The sequence below is a fragment of the Cornus florida genome, unplaced genomic scaffold (assembly GCF_030987335.1).
Source record: "Cornus florida cultivar Cherokee Brave unplaced genomic scaffold, ASM3098733v1 CherokeeBrave_3.0.0_Hap2_Chr02, whole genome shotgun sequence".
Classification (NCBI taxonomy): domain Eukaryota; kingdom Viridiplantae; phylum Streptophyta; class Magnoliopsida; order Cornales; family Cornaceae; genus Cornus; species Cornus florida.
In genome coordinates this window covers 1652321-1662300 of record NW_026775572.1, presented here as the reverse complement: position 1 = coordinate 1662300, position 9980 = coordinate 1652321, and the positions used below count along the sequence as shown (strand labels likewise).

At 37.5% G+C, this 9980-nt stretch overlaps 2 protein-coding genes across 4 annotated transcripts; one reads left to right on the top strand and one right to left on the bottom strand.

The window, feature by feature from the left end:
* The first annotated feature begins 138 nt into the window (after positions 1-138).
* Positions 139-5588, top strand: LOC132291796 (AP2-like ethylene-responsive transcription factor At2g41710). Of its 2 annotated transcripts, XM_059790305.1 has the most exons (10): positions 139-555; positions 1030-1112; positions 1276-1284; positions 1374-1462; positions 1760-1833; positions 1905-1955; positions 2862-3053; positions 3392-3456; positions 3592-4223; positions 4942-5588. In XM_059790305.1, exons 1-10 carry the CDS (start codon positions 332-334, stop codon positions 4993-4995), a joined length of 1473 nt encoding a protein of 490 aa, XP_059646288.1. In that variant the 5' UTR covers positions 139-331; the 3' UTR covers positions 4996-5588. The 2 variants fall into 2 exon arrangements, with proteins under 2 accessions (XP_059646288.1, XP_059646289.1); XM_059790306.1 differs by lacking the exon at positions 2862-3053 and having other exon boundaries at positions 143-555.
* Positions 5589-6359: 771 nt separating this feature from the next.
* On the bottom strand, positions 6360-9307 carry LOC132291769 (pentatricopeptide repeat-containing protein At1g79540). Of its 2 annotated transcripts, XM_059790304.1 has the most exons (2): positions 8922-9017; positions 6360-8830 (listed from the first exon to the last, which is right to left on the bottom strand). In XM_059790304.1, exon 2 carries the CDS (start codon positions 8778-8780, stop codon positions 6654-6656), a length of 2127 nt encoding a protein of 708 aa, XP_059646287.1. In that variant the 5' UTR covers positions 8781-8830; positions 8922-9017; the 3' UTR covers positions 6360-6653. The 2 variants fall into 2 exon arrangements, with proteins under 2 accessions (XP_059646287.1, XP_059646286.1); XM_059790303.1 differs by having other exon boundaries at positions 6360-9307.
* Positions 9308-9980: the final 673 nt, after the last annotated feature.

Here is a 9980-nt window from a genome sequence, read left to right as displayed (position 1 = left end):
GTTTGTTGGGTCGGAACGTCGTCGTTCAATAGTGTATAGGAGACAGGTGGCGTGAGATCCACGTGGTCGGTCATACAAGTTTCAAACAAAAACGTTTTCGAATTACACAATAGTCCTTGTTCTTATCATAGCCGTTACAATTCCTTTTCGTTCACCGGATCGTCTTTTACAAAACAGTTAGGAAGTTTCCGTAAATTCAAATGCCTACTCCCTCTCTCACTGTAGTTATACTCTGCAGTGAAATAAAAAAAGGGCTTCCACTGTTCCACAAACACACACTCGCTCTCTCTCTCTCTCTCCTGATTCTCTCTGTTAGGGTTTCGCGTCAACTATGGCTTCCTCTCCGCCTGAACCTGCTTTAAAGACAGAAGGCGGCGGCGGCGGCGGAGAAAGTTCAGAAGCGATTGTGATAGCAGCAGCAAGCGATCAACTTTTACTGTACAGAGGACTGAAAAAGGCTAAGAAAGAGAGAGGATGTACTGCCAAAGAGCGAATTAGCAAGATGCCCCCTTGTGCAGCCGGCAAGCGCAGCTCCATTTACCGTGGTGTTACCAGGTGCATACATAAAAATATATATACACACATGTATTTCTTGCGCCTGAATTTCAAATTTTAAGTTTTTTGTTTACTGTGCTCCATTAATTGACATTTGAGAAGTCCGAACACCCTAATGAATCTGCAATTGTGGCATAATTTTGCTTCTGGAAGTGTTGGACTGTGATGTGATATAAAAATTAATTATTTTCCTCAAAAACTTCATGAAATCGTAATATATTATGTCAAGGTTGATGATATGACAGTATATGTTAGTAAAGGGTCGATTTATACCTGATCAGAGCTATAAGTGCTTTTGAAAGTCCCAAGACTGTTGCGGCATTTCTTTCATCTCTGCATCTTCTTTTCTCCTTTTGTACTCTATTTTAGTTTGATTGGTATCTCTAAAGTTTTTATCTTCCAAGGTTGTATTTTTTTTTTTTATGTTTCTTCTTAAAATTGTGGACTCATGCTTTTCGTTTCATGAAATTATAGGCATAGATGGACTGGTCGCTATGAAGCTCATCTTTGGGACAAAAGTACCTGGAACCAAAATCAAAATAAAAAGGGAAAGCAAGGTCTCTATTTCTTTCTATGGACACACACTCATGAATATGTATTCATATTTTGTGTAAGCATATCTAACATTGAACTCAAGGTTCTTATCAAATCTGACCCCTCTAATTTTCTCTTATTGCATGGAAATTGGAAATTGCTTGGTTACAATCCATTTTTTGGCAGTTTACTTGGGTAAGTAGATTGATGCATGTGTTTCTTATACCTGCTGGTGCCTGGATACAACAAATAATTTTTTCTTACGCGATAACACATACCCATAGGTGCATATGATGATGAGGAGGCTGCAGCCAGAGCGTATGATCTTGCCGCCTTGAAGTATTGGGGCCCTGGGACTCTCATTAATTTTCCAGTAAGACGTCAAGATTTAAACTTTCAATTTTTAAGACAAGTGGAAGCACCATGTTCTATCCTTTAAAATTTTCTTTTATTCCTAATAACTGTAACTCGTATTGTTTTTTCAATTAAATTTGAAAAGCAATGAAATTTGCTTCTTTTTTTTTTTTTTCTTGTGCTATTTGATGAGCTTATCAACTTGTTTCTAATAATCAACTGTTTTTTTTTTTCCTTTTCAAAAAATTGAAATGCAGTGTAGTAATTGGTGGTTTTTCTTCCTTTTTTGTAGCTAATGCTCTAATGGTTGGTGCAGGTTACAGATTATTCGAGAGATCTTGAAGAGATGCAGAATGTCTCGAGAGAAGATTACCTTGCATCACTTCGAAGGTGTGTACATACTCGGCAAATCTTCATGTTGTAATGGAACTGTTCTTTTGCTTATAACTTATGTACTGCAGAAAAAGTAGCGGTTTCTCTCGAGGGATCGCTAAATATCGCGGGCTTTCCAGGTATGTGTATTATACACAAGAATGTATGCTTTTGTACACCAAATTAATGTGCGCGTGCGCATATATGTGTAACATGTATTTTGTTTCTATGAGAAATATTTTGTGGGTCATGCTTTTATGAGTTATATTGGTTTGAAGTTTTTGAGAACACAGCTCAAATATTATTGCTTCGAACACTTCTATGCACAAATATTATTGTTTCTTTGAGAATTATGTTGTAGATCATGCTTTTACGATTTTTACTAGTTTGAGGTTTTTGAGAACACTGCTCAAATTTTTTGCTTTGAACACTTCTAAGTTTTGAGAACTCCTAGTATATATAAATGTATGTGCGCCCATGTCTGTGTAACGTATCTTTTGGTTTTTTTAAGGATTATGTTGTAGGTCATGCTTTTTTTAATTTTTACTAGTTTTGAAGTTTTTGAGAACACAGCTCAAATATTCTTGTTTCAAGCATGTCTATGCACGAAGTTTTGGTACCTAAGAGGCCATTACTATTGTTACCTGGTCTTTTTGAGATGCTGAGAGGACCAAATTCAATTTCTTACCTCTAGGTTTATCCATACAAAGTGGCAACCGTCAAACTTTTCACAGCCCAAGCTTTTATCATGATTCCAAGCAATGGTCCCTACTATGAACATGTAAGAGGATTTTCCCAAACTAATTTTATTGTAAACCGTGCAAGATCATTTAACCCCAATATGATCTTTGTGACATTGCTCATGATATTTAACCTTTGCTGATTTTTTATTTTTTATTTAAAAAAACAAAAAAATCACTTTCAATGTCAACAATTCATCCTTTTCTTAACAGTGTAACTACTGTAACATAGTTTTTTGATAAGAAGTTGCAACTTTCAATGGTTGGCATGCTATTGAGTGATGATATATGGCTTATTGTTACAAGGGGAGACTTGTCCCACATCGGATTCGGATGGGAAGTGAAATGGGTATATATGGGTTGGGTGTTAGCCCCACCTAATAGCTTAAGCTTTTGGTTTGGATCACGACGCACCCACCCGTTACAGTTGGTATCAGAGCCAGACCCACAGTCCTTGATCCGGTGCCACGCCAAGCGCCCGGTCCGGAAGGATTCCTGGTGAGTCACCTGAGTAGGAAGGGTAGCCCGACGGCAACAAGGGCGTTGCGAGTTCGGGTGGGGGAGAATGTTACAAGGGAAGACTTATCCCACATCGGATATATGAGTTGGGTGTTAGCCCCCACCTAATAGCTTAAGCTTTTGGGTTGGATCGCGAAGCACCCACCCGTTACACTTATCCAATGCATTCACAGTCTCAATTTGCCTTAGTTATAGTTTTCTCTTATGTGAAGATTCCATCTTTAGTTTCTTAGATGCATGAAGTTATTAAAATATCCATGCATCTGCATTTGTTGATATGCTTCTTCTTTCTGTCCGGATTTTCTGCTATCACAAAGCAATCGATGGGATTCATCATTCAGTCGTATGGCTGGGCCTGATTACTTCAGCAGCATACATTATGGTAAGAAAGATGAAGAAGTTCCAGAAAGAGTTTTATGTAATTAGATAGCTTCTACATGACATCAAATTCACTAAAATAACTCATTCAAACACCTCTTGTATCTATCATCAACTTAATAGTTGTCTATTATTACAGGTACAAGTGATGATGCAGCAACAGAAAGTGAATTTGTAGGTGGGTTTTGTATTGATAGAAAGATTGATCTGACGAGTTACATCAAGTGGTGGGGACACAACAAATCCCGTCAAGCAGATTCTCTCACAAAATCATCAGAGGAAACAAAGCATGGTTCTTCGGAAGACATTGGCAGTGAACTTAAAACACTGGAATGGGCAAACCAGCACACAGAGCCATACCAGATGCCGCGTTTGGGCGTGTGCCATGAAGAAAAAAATCTTAAAAGATCCTCCATGTCTGCAATGAGCATCTTGTCCCGGTCTGCAGCCTACAAGAGTTTGCAAGAAAAAGCATCAAAAAAGCAAGAAAACTATACCGATAATGATGAGAACAAAACCAAAAATGCTATCGAGAAAATGGATACTGGCAAGGCAATTGAGAAATCCAGTCATGATGGCGGAAGCGAGAGACTTGGAGTTGCATTGGGAGCGGGTGGTGGATTGCCTCTTCAGAGAAATGTATACCCATTGACTCCTTTCTTGTCTGCACCACTTCTAACTACCTACAGCAATGTTGATCCCTTGGCAGACCCTATTCTTTGGACGGCTTTTGCTCCTGTTCTTCCTACTGGCCTTACTCGAACTGCTGAGGTTGGTTTATCTTTATCAAAGCATTTAATCATTCAGAAATTAGAATATAGAATGAAGAAAGTGAAATTACTAGGATTTTCACCATGATAAAGTCGAGAAGTTTTTTTTCCAAATACCCCATTAAAATTTTAACAGTGTGAGGTACATAATATTTCTTGTATTCAAATACTCATAACAAAGAAAGTTTTAATGCAAAAATTGACATCAATTTTAGGTTAAACAGAACCAACATCAAAATGCAGTCCTTTGGGTTATATATATTTCCTGAATAGTCCTTTCGGATAATTATTATTGTAAATTTTTTATAAAAGTGTATTTTGTATGAAACCCCCAAATATATAAAACTATGGTGCTTTGAGCTGAATAATATCTGTTCTGGTGTACACATGGAATCACATATTGATATTTTGGTTATTACAAAAAAAATATGAATATAATAGACCTTTTCAATAGTATGTCATGGAATCTGATACTATGAGAATTTGCTGGGTTAATTGGGTCATGCATTCTTGTATGAAATGGCTTTGAATAGCTTTGGGGTAGGACTTCACCTAATAGGGCATGGAATGGCAGTTACATCAAACGAGTCAATCATTAAAAATTTCCCCCCTCAAGACCTTACCACTTATTCATTTGGTGAGGCGAAGGTGAAATCTATCTCGTCATTGATTTGTCCTTTGATTGTTCATCTTTTAGAAGTATCACATATTTGATGCAGGTTACAAAGACTGAAAGTGGTTCAGATTATAAGTTTTTCCATCAGGAGGATTGACAAGTCCTTCTCTTCTACAACTATGGGGATTTTAAGTTAATGCCTCTGCTGTGCAAGGAAGGGAAATAGAAGTGATGCTGAATGTTTTGAAAATGTTACACAGGAGTTCTTTTGTTTATGCAGCTTCGTTTCAGGCGATATTTCAGAGCATGTCATGTACACATGCATACAATGGTGCGGAGTAGATTTCCCTTTTCTGTTAAGTAGATGAGAGAGTGTCTATCCTCTCAGGCTGTGGGACTGTGAGACTGTTAATTGTGGTGTTTCTTGCCCTCTCCCTCATTGTAGAAGGATTTGGTTGCGCATTTTGAGTCTTGCTGCATAAGACCTCTTTGGTATAGGTTTAGAGAAAGTGAGTATTAACTCTTTCATAAAGATCGTGATTACATATAATAAGTGCAAAATGGTATCTGCAAATTTGGACGTGTTTGTTACTTGTTAAGAGTGATAGACAACGTCACAAACGTCTTTAAAGAGTCTACAGTCGCCTTGATAGGCAACAGTCGCGTGTGTTTTTCTAGCTAAAGGTACAACAGACACTTCATGTATATATATTTACATTAAGAAATTTCTGCTGTTTATTGTTTTCTTCATTTCAGTTTCTAGATGTGAAGTTGTCTCCATTTCTTTTGTTAATCTTAAGATTGCATTAATATGAAGAGTTGATTGCAACCAACGGCATATCAAGTCCTTACTTCTCAAAGGGAGGTTAGAGGTTCAAGCTTGGGAGTACCAATTAGATCTTTCATTAAAAGGAATACGGAGAATATTAATGTGGTTTATGGCATTTGGGATCTTTATTTGGAAGAAAAGTCATGTGCTACACAAGAACCAAGTTAGAAAGAGTAAACAGAAGTTAGGATTGCCAGAAAAAAAAAAGAAGAAGAAATTTTGGAAGTCTGCAGACTTGGAATTGTTCATATAAATTTAGAGCTACATAGAAATTCAAAGGACGAAGCTTCTTTCTGATTGAAAATGAGCATAATGGCAAAGAATAGGTAACTTTTCTAAATATCATCCATGTTACTCGAGCATAATGGCAAAGAATAGGTAATTGTGCAGCATCAAAAGACAACTCTCGGGTTTTGTAGAAATGTTTTCAAGAAATGTGAATAATTGGCCCTTGGTTGAATCACCTGATAATATGGAAGCAGAAAATATAGACACACGTTACAAACGATGCTTAATCTCATAGTCATTGATCTTATAATCTGTTGCAGAAACAAGTAATGCGTGCGATGGCACTGTCAAGGATACGATGATGTTCTACATCTGTCACCAACTCCAGGATATATCGAGAGGTATTTCGGATGACTATATAAAACATACCATAATTGAAATTTTTTTTTTTCCCTTCGAATACAGAACCAAATGAATTTTTATGCTATTATTATTTATTGATGATACTCTACCCCCCAAAAAAAAAAAAAAAAAAAAAACGAGAGTAATGAAAATTTTGCAGGCATAAAAAATGGGTCATCCCTTTTATGTCTGACAACTCTATATCACAGGCACCTCCATCATGGGGATTAGAAAGTTGAAACAGGTTAACAAGGGGAAAAGATTGCAGGAATGATGAGAATTACAACAGTTGCAGGAAGTTGGACAGTGTGTGAAAGAACCAGTTCATGCTTGCATTGGCACTCCAGTAACCATGTTCAGCCAGGAGACACATTTTCCATTTCCTGTGAATTCCCATGAACATGCAAAAGGGATATTGTAGTTGGGTAAAGGTAGACATCCAAATCATATCCCACAGATTTCATTCTGTTCACAAGATCAAGGGCAAGCTTTGCTTTCCCTTGAGAACGAAGAAGTCCCTTGAGCAGCCGGTTGCAAATTGGCGGCATCAACTTGAAACCTTTATCAAGAGTATAAAGGAAAATCTCTATTGCCTGGTCCAAGTTTTGTTCATTGCAGAGGCTATTCATCAACACCACACAACTCGGAGGAGACACTTTGATCCCACACTCCTTGAGAATGTTAAATATCTTCAAGGCTTCCTCTGTTCTTCTGGCCTGACATAATCCAATGAGCCAAATGGAATAAGGTGCCAAATCAAAATCTCTCAACTTGAAGTCCATTTCAAGTAAGCCTCGGATGGCCTTTTCCAACTCTCCTTTTTCAAAATGTTCCTCTACTAATCTAATTGCTTCATCTTCCCGGCCAGGAAGGTTCCTCAAATACTTCAACCAAAGACCAAAAGCAACAGAAATGTTCTTCTGCTTTCGGCAAGACCAAGTCATAAGCGACCTGTAAACTGCTGTGCTGGGAGTGCACCCATTCCTTGTCATTTGTTCAAAGACCCCAAAGGCCTCCTTTTCTCGGTCAACCCTATAAAGCCCATCAATAAGTGTTCCATATGTAACTGAATCAGGGGAATGCCCCTTGAGTTGGAGGTCCTTGAAGAGCTTTAAAGCACCATTTATGTTTCCTAACTTTTTTTTTTTTCCTGAATGGGGTGTGTTTCCTGACTTGCACAAGCTGTTGATCAGAATGTTGTAAGTCGTGATGTTCGGTACGACCCCACTATTAGCAAGCTGCGTAAGAAGCTTGTAAGCTTTAAGAATCAAACCTGACTCGCAATATTTCTCCACCAATGTTTGGAGGCTTGCACCATCAAGAACCCTATCTGTGCCTTGAGAAAGCCGAAGGAATAATGAAGGATTTCTCCCAATCTCCATCTTGTAAAACAGAAGGTGAGCTTCCTCAAGCTCGCCCGCCTTACAAAGCCCATCAATAAGAGCATTGAAGGTCACAACACTAGGAAAACATCCAAGCTTCTCCATCTCACTGAATATTTGTTTTGCCTCGGCCACCAGACCATTCTTGCACATGCCACAGATAAGAATGGTGTAAGTGCAAGTGTCCGGGAAGCAGTCATGCTTTGAAATTTCAAGTTGAAGAGACCGAGCCTGATCCAAAAGACCCATACCACAAAACCCTTTGATCATAGTATTGTAACATTGAGTATCTGGTATCACACCTCTCTCTGTCATCAACCTTAACAACTCCAATGCATCCTTAAACATGCCCGCTTCAGATAACCCCTGGATCATGATTGTGTACAAGACAAGGTCAGGTTTAATGTTTTCCTTAAACATTTTTTGAAACAAATCACGAGCTTCACTAAACCTCCCAGCTTTAAACAAAGCATCAATCAAACAACTATACCCATTTAAGTGGAGAACATACCCATCCTTCTTAAAAGACCACAAAAGCGTAAACGCCTCATCAATTCTACCCAGTTTACAGAACCCGTTAAGCAAAGCATTGTAAATAATTAAATCAGGAGAACACTCACTGCTTCTCATTGTATTAAACAGTCTAAGTGCCTCATCAGGTTTCTTTGCTTTACATAAACCCGAAAGAATTACAGTATAAGTTATTTTATTAGGCTGTATACCTCTCTGAGTCATTTCATCGAACAACTTAAGCGCATCCTGGGTTCTGCCGGCTCTACATAATCCATCAATTAAAATACTAAATGTAGAACAATTTGGACCACAATTCGACTTCAACATCATATTATAAACTGCTAAAGCCAACAAAAGTACTTCTTTTTTCACCATAACGTGCAATATCATGTTATACGTAAACAAATCGGGATTGCAATCAAAATCCTTCATCCTACCAAAAGATTCCACTGCCTTTTCGGCCATATGTAGCTTCCAATACGCCGCAATCAACACTGCGAAGGCGTCTGACGAAATCGGAACCTCACAACTATTGAGCTCTTCAAGAGTTTTCCAATACATTTCAAACCCATTATCCTTGATAAGCATATCGACAACCAAATTATGCGAATCCCAGCTCCGAAACTTCTTTCTTTTCGCTGCCCACACAAAAAATCGAAAACCCAGTTCGGGGTTATTTCGCTGTTCTTGAAGTACAGAAGTTACAGTTTCGGGAGAGAGAAAACAAACCATCCTCTCGAGACACACTTCCATGGGGCTTTGTGTGTTAACGATGTTCAGAACTTCTTCAGATATAGCATCTAATGAGGAAGTGTTGAAATAGCGAGACTTTGGTTGATTTGAGTAGAACTGTAAGATTGGTCGGAGGAATGTAGGTAAGATTTTCATTGCAGAGGTGGGTTTGCCGATGTATCTGTTCTGTATATAGACGTCCAGAGAAAGAATTAAATGTCATTGTTTCATTAGGGCTTTAGATGGGATTTGGATTTTCATAGGCTTGAGTAAGTTGGTGATACGGGGGTTCGGCTGACATTTTTGGAGACGCAAACGCAGAGCTCAAAAGTATATAATAAGAGAGAGAGAGGTCACTAGACTCGCCACTAACGTGATTGTTTCAATTTGGCCTTAATTGCACACTTTATAATAGATACGGGGTTAATTGTTAAAAAAGTTTGTTCAGGTTATTTACAACAAATCAAATAAAACTGTCTCGTTATCTTTTTTTTTTTTTTTTTTTTTTTTTGGGCTAAAGAACTGTCTCGTTCTCTTTGTTTCGAACTTCTCCTATCTTTTTATAATATATAAAAAAAAAATCTCCTATCTTTGGGTTTCCTTTTGTAAATCAGGGCCATTATAAATGGGCCGTAGTCTGTCCCCTTATATTTGGGCTTTAGTGGGTTGCATTTATAATATTTAATAGTAATATGTAAAGGTCATAGAGATTCATGATCTGGAATCATGGTGATGGTCACTTGGGACATGTTTGGTATGCGTTTTTACCTTGTGTTTTTTTTCTTTTGCGCAGGGTATTTTGCCCGCAACATATTTGGTATATAATAATTTGTTTTGTACACTATCGAAACACTTCATAAATAGTGACCTGAAGTCAAAATAATAATTTTTTTTTTTTTACATTTTTAACAATTTAGGAACAAACTCTACAACAATGAACAATACAATTTTTTTATTAAAAAACTATCAAATAAACTTTTTTAAACTAGCCATTATATTTTTCAAACTTTATAACTCGTTTTTTATCAAACATATTTTTATATTTTTTCTTTAAAA

Coding starts and splice junctions, on each gene's coding strand:
- LOC132291796 (XM_059790305.1), top strand. CDS start 332: ATGGCTTCCTCTCCGCCTGAACCTGCTTTAAAGACAGAAGGCGGCGGC. Junction 1,834..1,904: donor TACCTTGCATCACTTCGAAG/GTGTGTACATAC, acceptor TATGTACTGCAG/AAAAAGTAGCGGTTTCTCTC. Junction 3,054..3,391: donor CCGGTCCGGAAGGATTCCTG/GTGAGTCACCTG, acceptor GCTATCACAAAG/CAATCGATGGGATTCATCAT.
- LOC132291769 (XM_059790303.1), bottom strand. CDS start 9,080: ATGAAAATCTTACCTACATTCCTCCGACCAATCTTACAGTTCTACTCA.